This window comes from Aedes albopictus, chromosome 2 (assembly GCF_035046485.1).
Source record: "Aedes albopictus strain Foshan chromosome 2, AalbF5, whole genome shotgun sequence".
NCBI lineage: Eukaryota > Metazoa > Arthropoda > Insecta > Diptera > Culicidae > Aedes > Aedes albopictus.
The window spans coordinates 428,634,861-428,653,522 of NC_085137.1; the positions used below are offsets into that span (position 1 = coordinate 428,634,861).

General features: G+C 41.5%; 1 protein-coding gene across 2 annotated transcripts in view; it reads right to left on the reverse strand.

Annotated features, from left to right (window-relative positions):
• The window catches only part of LOC134288525 (breast cancer anti-estrogen resistance protein 1-like), a 276,480-nt gene that overhangs the window by 72,755 nt on the left and 185,063 nt on the right, over positions 1-18,662 (reverse strand). For both annotated transcript variants that reach the window (XM_062853621.1, XM_062853622.1), the window contains exon 2: positions 9,556-9,699. In XM_062853621.1, the coding sequence (XP_062709605.1) occupies positions 9,556-9,699 (144 nt within the window). The remainder of the gene's footprint in view (positions 1-9,555; positions 9,700-18,662) is intronic.

The following is an 18,662-nucleotide window of genomic DNA, read 5'->3' on the forward strand; positions in this document are numbered from 1 at the left end:
CTATAGCGCAATAACGACGACCTGTTTCATCTGTAGGGAACTTGAAGGGTTTAGAGAATAGTGTATAGAACCTTAGAAAGAAAAAAAAAAGAGAAATTCATGTTTTGATGATCGTAGCAGGCGAGTTGACGAAAATGAAAAATTTGAAAATTCAGTTTGTTGGTTACTTTCGAAGTGATTAAATGTTCCGAAGTTGAATCTGTGTGTTTTCTGTGATTTCCCTGGTGATTCCGAAAGAAATGGCTGGTCCGTGGGCTGATCACTACATTGGCGCAACCGCTCCCAAGGGAACAGGCAAACCGTGAGTTTTTATGAAACGATTGACATTAAACACGAATTAAACCCTTTCGCTTCTGCTAATATGAGTTGTGTGGCTATTGAAGTGATCAAAATTTTTCGAAAATTATGCCACAAGAATTAAGGAGTCAACAAAATTAAAGTTGTTCCTTCGGTAGAAGCTTCACCATCCGTATAGAGGAACCGGAAAGGTGGTCCCATTTCATGGCGACTCCAAACAGGTTTGGAACTGAGTTTTCATGAAATTTTATAATTCTTTGTTTCGTACCAGAAAAAGGTAATGATTCACTTAGCAACAGTTAGGTTTACCTGAGCAGTGGGTGCGAATGTTCTTCAAAAAAAAACTAACCTCAAATTGATAGTCGTTGGAAGAACGAAAGCACCGGATATGTGTTGCAATTTGGCAAAGAGAAAGAAAAAAAAATAACTCATATTATTTTCTTCTTTTTCACCCATATTCTAAAAGAAAAAAGGGCATTACTAAACTCATTTTAAACAATGTTGTTTCAATAATATCAATATTCATCGTTGCAAAATTTTCACAAGTAAAAAAAATGAAACAAATTGCTTGCTCATTTTTCAGAGGAGACAAGGAGTAACGGTTGCTTGGTGACCGTTAGCTTGTTTTTGGTGTTAGTGGTGCATTCCGTGGTGCCTTACGTTGTTTAACAAACACATACACATCCGCGATCATCATCAGCATGATTATAGAGATAAGTGATATTTCAACACACGAACACTAGCGCAAATTTTTCCTCACACAAAAGTGCACGCCGATTAAAAGGCTACTCAGATTGCATATGCAAATATTACCCAATCGATTTGGGTAAAACGGGTAAATATTTTCCTCGCAGTTTCACAACTACACCTTCAAAAAAGGCACGCATACATTTGAACGTGATTACCTCTATTCCGCTCTCGACAGGTGGCGTAGGGATATTTGCTTGAAGATTTGTTATAGTCAACTGCATCCTCGGTCAAATGAAATGCAACTCGGCATACTGCTCAGTTTTCTGCTGTCCAAGATGCTAGGTTTCTGGATAAGCCTTTTCGTGTAATAAATGGTGTTCAGTTCGCACTTATTTTTTACTCTAGATATTTTTCCGGTGGCGCGGCGATAATCTTCAAAGGTGATAGAATAATCCTTCCGAAGAGCCTTCGAAACAGAGCATTGGATATTGCATACCAAGGGCACATTGGGTGCGGCGCCACGAAAAGGATTATGAGGGAGTATTTTTGGTGGCCCAACATGAGCAAAGAAGCTGCTGAATTCGTGAAAAAGTGCGAAACCTGTTTGTTGATTTCAAGAAGAAATCCACCAGTTCCTTTGTCAAGCCGTCTACTTCCAGATGGTCCGTGGGAAATACTGCAAATAGACTTCTTGTCTATACTGGGTTGTGGTACAGGCCATTTTCTTGTGGTTGTAGACACGTTTTCAAGATATCTGCATGTGGTGGAACTGAAGTGTACTGACGCGAAGAGTACAAACGCAACACTATTCAAGATTTTTGGGACGTGGGGACTCCCGTTAATTATCCAAAGCGATAACGGCCCTCCTTTCCAAGGAAATGAGTTTATAGAATGCTGGGAATCGAAAGGTGTAAGGATTCGCAAATCAATTCCGTTATGTCCACAAACGAATGGGCTAGTAGAGTGACAAAACCAGGGAATCATCAAGGCAATGGCAGGAGCAAAGAAGGATGGAAAGAGCTGGAGAAATGCGTTGGAGATCTACGTTCATTCACACAACACGTTGAAACAGCATTCCCGATTGGCCATCACTCCGTTTGAATTGCTGGTTGGGTGGAAGTACAGAGGTACTTTCCCCTGTCTCTGGGAATCAGCAACGGGTGTTGACGGTGAAGAAGTACGAGAAAACGATGCAGTAGCAAAGCTTATCAGCAAACATTATGCAGACGAACATAGAGAAGCCAAAGACGCTGATACCGCTGTCGGAGACAAAGTTGTTGTGGCCATCTTTCAACGCAACAAAACTGATCCTACTTTTTCAAAGGAGTCGTATACAGTACTGGCTAGAGAAGGCGCTAAAGTTGTCATTCGCAACGATAGTGGGGTACAAATGACGAGGAACGTCCGGGATATCAAGCGCGACTCTAGGATTCCGGAAGACCCGGCAATCGCCGCTCGAGATAACGTTCGCTACAGCAACGGTATAGAAACAAAAAAAACCAAACCATTTTTTTAAGAAACTATTTTCTCAAATAACATAAATAAATTTTAATTTCAGAAAATAACGAAGAAGACGAACAAGATGAAATCCGTTCTGAAGAAATGCACACCAACCAGGAGACCAAGCGTAGACCAATGAGGGAATCTCGGAAACCGGAGAAGTTCAGAGATATGATTTTGTACCACGTGTTTTCATGAAGTGTAGGAGTAGAGAAGAATGTAGGGAACTTGAAGGGTTTAGAGAATAGTGTATAGAACCTTAGAAAGAAAAAAAAAAGAGAAATTCATGTTTTGATGATCGTAGCAGGCGAGTTGACGCAAATGAAAAATTTGAAAATTCAGTTTGTTGGTTACTTTCGAAGTGATTAAATGTTCCGAAGTTGAATCTGTGTGTTTTCTGTGATTTCCCTGGTGATTCCGAAAGAAATGGCTGGTCCGTGGGCTGATCACTACATCATCGACTTTACTTTCTTCGTGTTCGTAGAAAACAAAAACATGGAGTTCAAATTTTTGTCCCAACCTCAAACAAACAACCACTTAACTGCGATACGGGCTTCCATCTCATTATACGAAGTCGAAATTTATTTGACGGTAGCTAAATGGCTCATATTAATCGTCGTGAATAATTCATAGTTGGAAAAGGTCTTCCATCTCCGTTCACCCATCATCAACATCAGGTTACATGCCGTGCCGAACCTTCCCGGAACATTCCGGCGCTCCCATCAGTTCGCAAGTGTTCTCACTACATTCGGCAGTGTGGAAACACGGAGATAAATTAGACGCATTCGTATAGGAAAGCGCCTACCATTGCATAAAACATTCACAACGTGTTGTTCCTGTCACTCCCTCCCGGTGCGGTGGTGATGTAAGACAAGACAAACGCTTACGTTGAGCCTGCTAGAACAAACAATTTTTATGAGACAAGCTTACGAATAGTGAGAGCTGAGTTGGGTCGTGTAGCTAGCGACACTAGGGTGAATTAAGTTTCTACATCATCATATGATGTAACCGCGTGTTTTGGGTTGCAAGCCGGCCGGCATCCAAGATAACGCACGGAGAGGCAGACTGGCAACTCTGCTGTCATCCAGGTGTCACATACAGGAAGCGTTCAATAAGTGCAAATGCTATCTGTAGAATTTCTGTCAAACGATTTGTCAACCCCGATGCGATGTTTCGTCAAAGCACTTTTGCTGCCTCGTGATAATTTTGTAAAGTCGGTTTTAGCACGAAATCAGTCTTCATCAAGTGGCTTTTCGGGCCCGTATGAAGTTGATCATTAATATTAACTTCTTTTCCCGATCAGCCTAGATAGCTGTGTAGTGTCGGTAGCGGTTAGTTCAACTGGCTAAGAATAGCACTACGGACCGCCTGTTCCAGTGGTAGGAATCCACTAATCAGGTGACCCCTAATTCATGGTGTTATGCGGCTTTACGCTTACCGTGCCTAGGAATGAATGGTTAGGGGGGTCTTATAAAAACCTAATCGCAAACGGAGCCTGTGGAGTACCAGGGCACCCTCCACAGTATTTGCCCTTACTGTGCTAACCGGAGCAATAGCGCGGTCGACCTTGTGTTTCTCCGAGACAATCAGCTGCCCTTCTTCAATCTCATACTTGAGGCTGAATAAGGGCGGGATTATGAAGATGTTATTAATTAGTTTAAATTTTCACCTATATGGTTTCGCATTATGCGTTTTACACAGTGTAATCTGTGCATCCTCGCCTTTGGCGCACTCAAATCGATACCGATCTGGCTTTATTGTTGCTGTTCTTTTTTGTGCTGTGATTGTTAAGAGTTCAATCTTGCCTAGTTTGGGTAGTGGCTAAGGTTAGGATAGCTCAGATCAATCTTCAGCACAAAAGAACAGCAACGATCAATCTTTGTAGACTTATGCAAAATGGTACAGCCCAAGTGGCGTTAGTCCAAGAACCTTACTTTCGTAAGGGGAATTTCTATCTAGGAAACCTTGTGAATCCGGTGTTTGCTACTTTCAGTAAAAATGAAATGGCAAACTCACGTGTCATGCCTCGAGCATGTGTGCTTGTCAACAACGCAATCGTTGCTTCACTCATCTCTGAACTAACTACCAGAGATGTATGTGCTATCACAATCGATGTATCTGTTGAAAACCTCAACAGGAAATACGTTTATTGTTCGGTTTATTTACCGCATGATGAACCATCCCCTACGGATGCTTTCAAGCAAGTCATTGCATACTGCACTTCAAAAGGCCTTCCGCTAATTGTTGGTAGTGATGCTAATGCTCACCATATAATCTGGGGCAGCTCAGACATCAATTTGAGAGGCTCCAGTTTGATGGAATACTTAAGTAGTACAGATCTTGGATTACTTAACATAGGCAACCGCCCAACCTTCTTGGTATCTGGTAGAGAGGAAGTGTTAGACATAACGCTTTGCTCTAGCAGAATTAGTCATGAGCTGACCAATTGGCATGTGTCAGATGAAGAATCTTTATCTGACCATCGCTACATCTTGTTTGAACATGTGAATGTTACTTCGCAAACTTTGCGTTTCAGGAATCCCCGGTCAACCAACTGGGATCTCTTTACCGATTTGGTTGCAGCCAAATTTCATGGATACTCACCATCAATTGACACTCCAAGTGATTTAGATGATGCCGTTGATACTACAACGGCCTTCATCATGGAAGCTTTTGAAGAAGCCTGCCCTCTGCGGTCTGTGAAGACCACAAGAGGAACCCCTTGGTGGAACTCCGATCTGGCGAAGCTCAGGAAACAATGTAGAAAGAGTTGGAACAGACGACGTTCGGCTGGATCGGAGGCTTTCAGGTCGGCTCGCAAGGCCTACCAGAAAGCTCTTCGGTCTGCTGAACGATCCGGCTGGAAAAACCTTTGTACAAATGTTTCCAGTCTGAGTGAAGCCAGTCGATTGAACAAAATCCTTGCAAAATCTAAGGATTTTCAAGTGAACGAACTTCGTTTGCCAAATGGTGATTTCACTTCCTCTGATGAGGAAGTTTTGGAATGTTTATTCAGCACACACTTCCCCGGATGTGTGGATATTACATCTTCGGATGAACCTGATGTCTTTTCTTGTAGTTATGATTCTTTAGCTTCGGCTCGGAGTATCATAACTTTAGAATCGATTGAATGGGCACTTAATAGCTTTGCTCCTTTCAAATCTCCTGGGGCAGATGGGATTTATCCTATTTTGCTTCAGAAGGGATTTGATCATTTCAAACATACTTTGAAACAACTACTTGTTTGCAGTTTTGCTACAGGGTATATTCCCAAATCCTGGCGGGATATTACTGTGAAGTTTATTCCGAAAGTGGGTCGCGCGTCGTATGAAGAAGCAAAGAGCTTCAGACCTATCAGTTTGACCTCTTTTCTTCTGAAATGCTTAGAACGCATTGTGGATCATCACATCCGTGATGTTCATCTGGCCAACGTGCCTCTTCATGTGAACCAACATCTGGTAAGTCCACTGTGACTCTTTTACACAAAGTTGTTTACGATATCGAGAAGGCATTCGCTCAAAAGCAATCCTGCTTGGGTGTTTTCTTAGATATCGAGGGTGCCTTTGACAACGTGCCTTTCGATGCCATATTGGAAGCCGCACGGGGTCACGGTATATCTCCAATGATTTCCAATTGGATTCACCAAATGCTCAAAAACCGACATCTCTTCTCGACATTGCGTCAAGCGGCGATTAGGAAATTGAGTGTTTGTGGATGCCCCCAAGGGGGAGTCTTATCACCTCTTTTGTGGAATCTCGTAGCAGATACGCTATTGAGGCAACTCAATAATAGCGGTTTTCCTACTTATGGTTTTGCCGACGACTACCTAACATTGTTAGTCGGTATGTGCATCAGCACCCTTTTCGACCTGATGCAAAACGCTCTTCAGGTAGTTGAGGGTTGGTGTCGCCAATATGGCCTTTCGGTAAATCCGAGTAAAATATCTATTGTTCTTTTCACGAAACCGTAATGGTGTTCGATCTTTACGTCTCTTTGATTCTGAAATCAATGTGACTGAACAGGTAAAGTACGTTGGAGTCATTCTTGATTCCAAGCTTTCCTGGACACCTCACATTGAGTTCAGAATCAAGAAAGCTTGTATGGCCTTCGGGCAATGCCGGCGAACCTTTGGTACAACTTGGGGTCTTAAACCCAAGTATATCAAATGGATTTACACAACTGTTGTTCGTCCAATATTGGCTTATGGATGTCTTGTGTGGTGGCAAAAGGGCGAAGTGAGAACGGTCCAATCAAAATTAGGCCATCTCCAAAGGATGTGCCTAATGGCGATGTCTGGAGCGTTCTCTTCAACGCCTACGGCAGCGCTCGAAGTTCTCTTTGACGTTGCCCCACTACACATTCATCTCAAACAAGAAGCACTTTCTTGCACTTACCGTCTATGGGTACTCGGTTTACTAGAGGAAACTCCTGTGAACCGCAGTTCAACACACACCTCGTTGTTTCCACTTTTGGTGAATTGGGACAAAGTTGTCCTTGCTCCAAGTGATCTTACAATTGCTTGTAATTTTCCATATAGGACATTTTCCACGAAATTCCCTTCCCGGGAAGAGTGGACATCTGGTTATCTGGAGAGAAGTATTTCAGACGGCATCGTATGTTACACTGATGGCTCCCTTCTCGAAGGTCGAGCAGGTGCTGGTGTTTACTCTCGTGAGCTAAGGCTGTATCAGTCTTATTCACTTGGTAGACACTGCACCGTTTTTCAGGCCAAAATCTTTGCTCTTATGTGCGGAGTGCAATCAGCACTTCAGCAGCACGTAATGGGCAAAGTAATATACTTCTGTTCAGATAGCCAGGCTGCTATTAAAGCACTTGCTTCGGCCAACTCCAGGTCGAAGATAGTTATCGCTTGTCGAACTCAAATCGAGGAGCTGAATTCAGCAAACGCTGTTCACCTTGTATGGGTACCTGGCCATTCTTCCATCGCTGGAAATGAATTGGCTGATGAGTTAGCTCGCACTGGAGCATCACATGACTTCATTGGCCCTGAGCCAGCTATTCCGGTATCCAAGTGTTGGGCAAAGCTTCAGATTGACACCTGGGCTGCCACTCAGCACAAACAATACTGGAATAGTTTGGAGTCATGTCGTCAAACAAAATTGTATTGTACTGAGCCATCTCTAGGGGTGGCAAAGTATCTAACAAATCTGTCAAAGCAGAATTGCAGCATGCTGGTCAAAGCATTGACTGGCCACTGCCGACTCAGTTATCACATGGCGAATATTCAGCAAGCTGATTCATTTGCCTGTGATAGCTGTGAATCCGATTATGGAACTTCGTATCATTTAATAGGGAATCGCGCTACTTGGGCGGTGGCTTCTATATTCGTCTGTTTTCCACTATAACTCAGTCAATCTTGAACCAATTGACACAATTCTTGGAATGCGGTGAGATAGGTATAGTATCTACCCGTGTACAAAATTTCAAGTCAATCGGTTCAAAATTGACCGAGTTACAGTGGAAAACAGACGAAAATAACAGACGAAGAAAACCACCGCCCAAGTAGCGCGATACCCTATGTAACTGTCCAGTTTTTGCGCAATTGCGTTACCGAATACTCGGGAAACACTTATTAAGTGAAACTGACTTCAGAAACCTGAATCTTCAGGACGTTCTGTTGTTCTTGACCCGCTGTGGTAAAGAGCTATAGGCTCTCTTTAAGCTTCATGCGTTATTACAGTGCCCTTCTCAGGGCGCTGTTTGAACCCATTGTGGTACGCTTATGCGTTATTACAGTGTCCTTTTCAGGACGCTATGTGAACCCATTGTGGTACGCTTTTGCGAGTATGACGATCCTATTCCCTTACCTGTCCTTTCCCATGTCCTATCCTTTTTCCTTCCCTTCTCCGTCAGGTAAATGATGAATAGGCTCGTGTTCATGGCGATGGCACAAATTTCCCGAATGGAGGAGAACGTGCCTCTAGAGCCGACCTACTGATACCTGATACTGATACCTTCATCAAGTGCATTCAGGAACTGAAGTTATCAATCCTCTAGCAATGTGATCTTTGCCGACAGCAATCCCAAACCTAAACAGCCATAAATTATTCACTCGGGAACAACAGCACTTTCCACTTCGTCATCTTTCTCGAGAATCCATCGTCCGTCGTCGGAGCCGTCAAAACAAAGCAAAGAAGCAACGCGAGAGAAAAATGAGTGTTTTGCGGGATGGAAAACAAAGCAATCGTGTTGCTGTGGTAATCGTGTACAGGTAAGAGTAGAACTTTGATAAGTGCAAACACCTTAACTTTCCATATGAAAATCCAATACAGTAGACGTTCGATAAGTGCAACATGTTTACGTTTCACTTGCCGAATGAAATCCGATAACTGCAGCAACTGACAGACATCAAAAAACTGTCAGTTGCTGCAGAATGCAACCAATATGCACTCGGAAAACATCGCACTACAACAAAACTGCATGCGAAAAACATCGCATGACTGTTGACATTTCAGTTTGACGGATAGTGGTGCGATAACTGCAAAATTGTTGCACTTATCGGACTTGCAGTTAAAAAGCTTTGAAGTTTGCACCGAGCGAACGTCTACTGTACTTGCAACAGTTTTGTGATACAGTAGAGGTTTGCTCAGTGCAAACGCATTAACTGCGATAATGTGCGATATTTTCGCATGTTTTTTTTTGTTTCAATGCAATGTTTTCCAAATTTGGCTGCATTTTGCAGCAACTGACAGTACTTTGACGTTTGTCCGTTGAAGCAGTTATCGAATTTCATTCGATAAATGAAACGTAAACGTGTTGCAGTTATCGAACGTCTACTCTACGTTTATGACATCAACTGACAAGTTATTGACGTCTGTCATGTCAGTTAACACCTTCATATTACACTTATCGATCGCATACTGTATCCAATTCGAGATTTCTGAAAGGCTTCGGAAGTTTCGAAATTTGTAATCTCGATTTACCCTTGTCATCCCTTCTTCCGCACGATTTCATGGTCACGTGGGTCGCATGTTTGAAACAAAACACAAAACAAAAGTATACAACTAGAGGTACATAGCTGGAAAGATAATTTTACGGGCGGCCTACCTGTCGTCCCCGCAGCTGGCACAGCCACCATCCCTTGAGGTCGCTGGTGTCCGTTTCGATGACGGTCAGAATGTCGCCCTTGCGGAAGGCCAGCTCGTCGGTGCTCTCGGCGATGTTATCGTAGATGGCTTTGGCGAGGATTTTCTGCAAAACAAAAACAAAGCAGGCAGGCACGCGCGATTAATGAGATTGGCTTGGCCAGGTGGGCTTAGGGGGGGTGGGTAATTACTGTGTTTGTATCGGAGTTCAGGTTCAGGGTGTTTTTGTTGCTTTTTTTGCTAGAGAGTGCAGGGTACTTAGAATGATTGGATACACCACACGGAACCGCCAAACTACCCAAAATTGAGTTCTTTTGACGCAATCCCATAGTTCGGCCCAATAAGCCAAATTTGAGTAAATCGATTAAACTCACACTAGGTAAATTACCTTCACCTCCAGCAAAAACATTTACTTAAGAGTAGGTAAATTCAACCCACGACCCCCCCTCATTCAACCCAAATTTGAGTAAACCTGCATTTACCCAAAATTGGCTTATTGGGCTCAAGGACCCCCGTTGGGTAGGTGCATCTCTGTTTGTTTTTGTCAACATCGGTGAGGAAAAGAGAGAAAACAACCTAATTTTGGGTAACAAGTTTATTCGATATACTCAGCTTTGAGTAAAATCGACCCAAAAAATAGGTAGTTTGATTTCTCCGTGCAGTAAAGGTTGGCTGATGCTATTGATAAGCAACGTATTAGATACGCTCATAGAAAACACAGAAAATCGTTGGGTTTCGTTATTCGAGTTATTTGAGGTTTGGTAATTAAATGCACTTTTTTTTTGCCGTGCGATGTTTTTCAAATGCACATTCTGTGGTAAATAATAGTTCTTCTTTGATGCCTGTTAGCTATCGAGTTTCTTTCAATAAGTGAAACGTAAGCATGTTGCAGTTATCGAACGTCTACTGTATTACTGCACAGAAAGAAATCATGAAAATTAAACAGCACGTAAGTTAAGCATCGACTGAAAATTATAGCAGAAGCTACAAAATTACAGCCATTTACCGAGAGATGATACTGTCCGCTCAGTAATCAGCCAATCATGCGTACTGTTTACATTTTTTGAGACATATTCGCTTGAAATTTACATGCACTAACATAAACGAGGACAGCTACGCTCAGTCGTCTGCCTCGCTGCGGAGACTGCTCTCTCGCTCTCTGTGGCCGAAGCGGTACAACAGTTTGTTCCTTTATGGTGGAACATGTTTATCTTTGATTGCCTTCTCTTCAGCTTGGTGAGACAGCCTATAGGGGTTAGGCGTGAACTCTCACTCGGAAGATCTGAGTTAGATTCTCGTAAAATGATTTTTTTAAGTTTCTCTGAAAAGTCGGTGCTTAATTAACACTTTTCTCTCAGCAATCAGCAGTGTAATTTTAAGATCACACATAAATTTCTATCGAACAGGATGGAGGTCAATTTGTTACATTCAGTTCGTCATAAATTTACAGGTTTTGTTCGTACTGTGTGTTTACTGTAATACTTTCAGATAACTGCAACAACTGACAGATATCAGAAAGGCGTTAGTTGCTATTGAATGCAACAAAAAAGTATGTTAAAACATCGCATTACACCAGATTTTTTTTTACACGGGTCGTTTTTTGGTATTCTCAATTCAGTTGAAAATTCGTAGTTTTTGACTACCGAAAATTATTTTTTCTCCAAATCCGTGCGTTGGACCTAACAATTATTGGAACGGTTTAGCTGCAATGCTTTTTAAGTGCAAGTCCGCTAAGTGCAACAATTTTGCAGCTATCGCACCGCTTTCCGTCAGAATCAAATATCAATAGCGATGCGATGTTTTCGCATGCACTTTAGTTGCAGTGCGATGTTTTCTGAATGCACATTGGCTGCATTCTGCAGCGACTGACAGTTCATTGACGTCTGTCAGTTGTTGCAATTACCTAATATCATTCGGTAAGTGAAACGTTAACATGTTACCGTTATCGAACGTCGACTGTAATTGATTTCAACAGTTAAAAATGGTTGTTGATTAAGCGTTAGTATCGACAGGTATCGATTGTACGCCTACGCTGTTTTGCCACTTTTGTAACAACTTTTTGTCATCGAGAGCTCCCTCGAGGGAAGTTACAAAGGTAGAACAGATCACGGGCGGGTCGCGCAAATTGATGCAATGAGATAGACGCTGGAATCATCATCGATGCTTGTCGTTTCTATTTTCTATGTGTGCGTCGGCACCACAGTACCTGCCTCCTCACAAGGGGGAGGAAAAACTATGCTAATTATGCTAATGAGTCGTATTTACGGAGGAGCTAAGCTAGATAAGTATCAGCCTCACCTCAGATATCGTCGTCAAATTCGTTGTTGTCGCTTCTGTTTGTTCATGTTAGCTCTGAGAAATTGCACCTTTGAGAGATAGATGGAAATCGCTTGAGAAATGCAAATACCTACATAGGCTTGATAGTTACTCGTCATAATAGCGCAATTAGCACGAGCCCGCCGTGGTTGTCGAGGCGTTGACAATTGAGGCTTGAATGCAGAAAATGAGAATACGATGCATAAAATGCTCATGTGTTTGCCAAGAATGCTCATAACGCTAATTTTAACATAACTCATTACATAACGCTGAAGGTTGAATGTCTGTCTTTAAGCAGCGCTATCAAAGCAAAGAAAACCATACATATCGTAGTTGCTACTCCATGATTGACCAGAGGAATTGAAGTGGCACAGAGAGCCAATGAATATAGTGCTTGGCATTAGCTAAACATTCGCAATGTTTGCAATTCGAGAGCTCAATATTTGATAAACCAATAACATGTATTCGTGACACACAGCTCAATTTTATCCGCGCCGTACAATACAGTTATTAAGAAACAAACTTTTGAAATTAAGAGGAAAGAAACCATCATCGTTTAGCAAAAACTCAAAAGCAGTTTTCTCGCTGAAATCCCAACCAATGTTAATAAAAATTTATCACTGCACTCTGGATAACAGTGAAATAATTTTCAATGATGGTTTTATGACTTGGAGGAAGAAAACTGCTTTTGTAAAATTGATGATTTCTGATGACTGAATGATGGTTATTTGAGCCTTAATGCAAGGGTATTGGTTTCTTTATTAAAAGCATGTGGCTCCCATTTTCATCTTACGAAAAACAAAGGATTGAAGCGCTGTTTGTTTTGTTTCTTGTTTTTGTATTTTTTTTTTGTTTGAAGTGAGCACCAATGAAAACAAAATAGGTGCCGTAATCGCTTGTTTTCGAATAGGATAAACTTGGGAGCGTGAGATTACTGATGGCTCACATATTCCATATACTAGTCACTTATTACGGGTCGCGAATTTCTCAATAACCATGACTGTTGAGAAATCATCGCGGCCTGCGATCTCAGCCTGAGAGCTACTGAGCTTCACAACCCCAGTTTATTGCAATAAGTGATTCTTGAGAATCAAAATCGGAGATCGTAGTAGGCATCGCCGCGAACGGTTGTGTCCTCAACCGCTTGTCACGTTTTTCTTCGCGTTCCCGAGAAAAATTTCTTCCGCTGGCAGATCGGTCGGTATTAAATACGCCACCCGGAAAATTGTTCCGCTTGTATAATTCAATCACTTACGAATCTTATTGTGCTAGTTTTCTATAGTGAGAATTGTTTTCCTCGAGATTTGTTTGAACATACTGGTAGTTCGGGTGCTACCCTCGTACTAAAAGTGGCTGTACCGTGTGTTTTGTTGCACATTGTGCAATCGTTTGGTAGAAAGTGAAGAAATGGGCGCCTGAAATCAGTTTTAATGAATTAGATTTGTGTGTTATGATGTGGGTTTAAAATGTTGGTTGACGTTTTCGTGTCGTCCGATGTGGTTGTTCTCTTTAGTGATTCAAGATAATACGGATATTAATTATGAAAAGTGAAAGGTTCTGCCAATATTGTGCCTGCGTGATTGAATTCCGGTATCCATGAACCATGCAACCAGACGATGTGCAACCAGATAATTTGGTGAGTTCGTCCGATGTGGAACAGATTTTTTTTGGCGAGCCATTACCATGCATAAGTCGTTAATTTTATAATAACCCAATCGCATAACTTAACCATACTGGATTCCAGACCATTCTCGTATCAAAATCCCATCTCCTTTCTTTTTAAGAGGGCGTCGGTGAGTCGCTGGCACCTCGAAAAATAGATATCATTCCTTTCCTACCATCCCTTCCCATCCACATAACGTGTTTCTTATCGTTTCAGAGAGCGATCAATGGCGCTTAAGCCTAGGCTTGTTAGCCAGGACACATGGTCCAAATGCCTGTGCCCCATCCCGGAAGCAAAAGGCCCATGGAGTGACAAATTTCTTAGCTATGTCACTCCCAACGTTGGTGTTTAAATACACTAATACACTTACACTCACACCTATACATCTACATAATCTACTCAAATACACTTACACAATCTGAATCTTGCCGCATCACTTGCTTATAGTGAATCCCAAATCAACCTATTCCAAATATCCAATTCCTTGACACCTATGGGGGCGTCGGTGAGTCGCTGACCTTTCATAAAGTAGGTGTCATATCATCACATCCTTTCCTATCCTCGTAACGGAGAAGATGGGCGTGGCCGGCAATGGAAGTTTTCATGTCTTTTTTACTTCAACCTCTGATTGGATAGCTGTTCCTTCCCAAATAGCATTCCGAAAGCAATCGGAATATAAGTATTAAAGATATAACATGACAACTTTCAGTATGCAATCTACGAATTACTCCGTTACCACGCAACGCAACGCAACGCAATAAGTAATTCTTGAGAATCAAAATCGGAAAAACATTCACATCTTCTCCTAGGATTTTCGGTTCCTACGAAATTAGCATAGTCCGTAGCCCTAGCTTGGGTAACACTGAGCTCTGCAACGCCTCTATACTGTAATAAATGCTTCTAGAGACGCAGAATCCGAAAACTTTTTCTCTTTCTCATCGCAATTTCGGTTCTTGAAAGAATAGCATGGCCCGTGGCCTCTACTTGGGAACCATTATATCGTTATACATGTGCTTCATGAAACGCAAAATCCGACAAAAAAATCTCGCCCTCTCTTAGAACTTTCGAATCTTGAGAAGCTCGCGTGACCCGTCACCTAAAATTGCAAGATGCATGATGGTAGTCTCCTGGAGACCGACAAATTGAGAAACAACTACATATTTCCATTACATCACATGTTAGTTGTTCCCGAATGCCTAGAAACCCAAATTTACGCCTTATGAGTGTAAATTTAGGGGGTACTATTTGGAATTTTAAGGTCTTAAGAGAGGGGGGGGGGGGTTGGTTCGGAAATTAAGCTTGGCACAAATAAAGTGAGCGTAAAATGGGATGTTTTTTTTTTGGTCTCGGGTCATTTGGCCGAACGCAATTTGGTCGAATGCCGTTTGGCCGAAAAAAGAATAAAGAACTTAAGTTGCCATGCCACTGCTCCTCGGATCAGTAGAACTCGAAAGAACAGCCTATAATTCAAAGAAGGAAAAATCTTTGATAAAATATTGGCAGTTTCAACGCCAACTAATCCCTGAATGTCAAAACTAGAAAAATTAGCCTATGATTAAAAGAAGGAAATATTTTTGATGATTATATTGGTAGTTAGAATGTCAAAAACTTCCTCTGGTTCCTTTGATCATAATTCGGCCAAACGGCATTCGGCCAAACCACCCATTCGGCCAAATGACATTCGGCCAAACGGCATTCGGTCAAACGGCCGGATACCGTTTTTTATGTTGATGCTCATTTGAGAGGACAGGTTCCACATTGCCGCTCCACATAAGTTCAGTTTGGTTCCCAATTTCCGATTGTTGGGTTGGGCGTCCGTTATTATGTTTCCAGTTCAAAACCGAATTAGCGACATTTTTTCTTTGACTTCCGCTGCTTTTGTCTTGCGTGCTTGCGTTGAACACAATGTCGGAAGTGGGGCGCTGTATTGTACACCTGGTGCTCTATACAGCGCCATACTTCCGACATTGTGTTTAACGCAAGACAAAAGCAGCGGAAGTCAAAGAAAAAATGTCGCTAATTCGGTTTTTAACTGGAAACATAATATTGTGAAGTCTCTTGTGTCGCCTTCAAGGGATAGTAGATGGTACGCACCATTTGTACCGAATGCACCAAATACTTGAAAATAACATTCTAAAATTTAACGAATTAACGAAGGAGTGTGAGTGGGTCTGTTTGTCTATGATGCAGATGTTGGATCAAAATGAAGTAACTTTACGAATGCTACGGCAATATTCCATACCCAACTAACAATCACTCATTTAATAGGCACCATTATGACGAATTAATTCAGCATTATGTTGAATAACATTTGAATTATTTTCACGTACAACCTATGCTCGGGTTTTGTTCACACAAATTTGGAGAAGTTATAAAGCATCATGTTGTGCACCAACTTTTTTGTTGTTCAAAGCGTTTTACAAATGTACAAGAAAGTTGTTATTAAGCAATGACTGAAAATAAATAAAATGCAAAAATGTTGAACTCTCACGAGAGTTATTATTTGCTCTCATGTTGGGAACACCTATTATGAAATAAGAATTACATAAACCCGGATTAGAACTCGGGACCTGTCGATTGCCAGCCGCATGCCTTCCTATCTGCGCCATCCTAGAGATGGTGAAATGCAGCACCCAAAGTAAAACATAATCTTCCCATGACTCAATAATGATCACTCCTGAACTTGTGTTCAGCAGTGGTGAATTAGCACAGCACGTGATAATCAACTGAACAACGCCTTATACTTCAACAGCTGTTCAGGTCAAAACACGTGTGTTCCATTCTGATTTCGCTGTCAGTATTTTTGTCGCACGGTGAGAAAACTTGTATCGAATGCGGCCAAAAAGTGTTGGTCCTTATAAGATATTGTTTCCAGACAAACTAATTGCGATATAAATATGTTTTTATTTTTATTATTAAATATCGGTCTTTAAAAATGTATGACAATATGTGGTGCGGTATGGTCTTGGACATGGTGCATTCACAGCATCTGATCAGGTAATCTACTCATGCTCAGTCGAAGATCCGTTAGGCAATTTATTTTATTTATGCTTTTGTCATGGAATCTCGATATTATGTTCAATAAATAGTGCATAAGGATGTTTAGGGATACTTGAAATGCGTCGATTTTTGAATGCTGTTTGGTTATCTAGGTGACTGTGGGAACAATGTTCAGTAAGCACGACAGCACTGAAATGTCAAATGCATCGATCCAAGCGTCTCGTACAATCGAACTGCTGCGTAAGATGAAAAAAATATAATAATCAAGGTACAAGATATCTTGTTACAGACTAATAATAATAAATAAATGCCTCATTTTTACGTTGATTACGTCTCTTGGCGCTCAATGTTAAACTACATAATTCTATTCTATTTTATCATATGTGTTTCGTTTAAAATTTTGGTTCTTTAATAACTTGGTGGTCTAAACAGTTTTAGCCATGATTTTTCCCATTGTCCGAACAAAGTTCCGAGTCAAACTATGACGGGCTGAAGACGTTTATTTGACAAGTGAAAAGCACATTGTTCAGGAGCATATGCTTATCTATTCATCAGCTTAAGAAGATGCAGACAAATGTTTTGTTAAACTCTTTTGTTAAGGAATCAATGCTTGTCGAATAAATTTCTTGTTAAACCTTTGGAAAATGTTTTAATTTATCATTGTTGATACCGATGAGGAAAGTCGAGCATTGGCTATTTTCTCAATTGAAAAATCATTTAAAAAGTAATGTGTAGAGCATAATTTTAGTTCAGCTATCATAACCATTATTAAGCAACAATTCAGCAAGCTTGCTTGTTTGTGACTTGCAATTGTTGGTTGGGTAGTTTACTACTAGAAACGTAAATAAACCACAACTTCCTCGCATTACATGGCAGCCATCCAAAAAGTTGCTCCAAATTATTTTCACTTTCCTACATAAAGCCATATAAAACAAGGGCCTACCGCCGCGGGTCTTCCCCACGACCAACCGCCGAAACGCAACAGTCACTGACGGGAGCCAGAGGCCATCGCAAAATTTATGGCCACTTCACAAACTGTTGACAGTCAATGACCCGGCGCGGCGGTGCTCTGTTCATATGGGAAGTTCCGCGCCGTCGAGCGACAAAACGACAACCGCGCGTACAGACATAAATTTGATTATTAAAATAGTGAATTGGACCGTCGCCCGCACACTATTTTACACACATAAAACAGACACGCGGGCAGCTCTATTTGGGATTATTCGGAGATTGAGTTACAAATTTATTAAGTGATTAAATAAATTATCATTATTCACGCCTGTTCACGATCAGCTCGGAACTGACGACACTGGGGTTACCATTTAACAATCAATCTATAAAAACAATTGATAAGTTATAGAATACTAATAATAGCAGATTAATATTAAAGCACAGAAGAAGAGAGAGTGTTAACAATAAATCTTAACGAAAAATAAAAGCAGTTAAATGACTATGAAATTGAAAACATAAATGATAGAAAATAGAAAAATGCTTCCATGGCAACCCTAGACATCAGGGCTGCTGCTACTGTCTTGAGCAGCCCACCCCTGCGCGAGCTCCAAGAAATACATAAGTTCGATGTGACATTTTCTCCCGAACAAACGGAACGAACGAGTGGGCTGATCTGTTTCGTGTCTGCCCTTACTTGTGCTTAGTGGCCCATCTTTTTTTACGAAATATAAATACATTTAGCCCAAAACGAGGAGTAATGCAAATACACACAATTTCCATTTCTCTGCCATAGCTATGGGGACCGGTCGCCCGTGTAGATAAATCCTCTATTTTATTCATGTCGCTTTGTTTGGATTCAATTTGGGAAGCCATTTGCCGGGCTTACTTTGTTGTGACAGCTTTCGTCCGATTGAGGCTCAGAAGTCTGCTGTTTTAGGTCTTTTCCTGGCAATCGTTGCCTTCTTTGTCGCCTTGGCTCGGATGAATCGAGTCAGTTCGTAACCGATTTGAATAATTTACCTTCGGATTCGACGATTGGGGAACCCCTTGGTCTGTCTAGCTTGCCGACGAGCGGCGAGTGCTTTTTCCATTCAAAGCACTAGAAATGGTAGAGGTCAAAGTCGCACAACGTGTTTAAA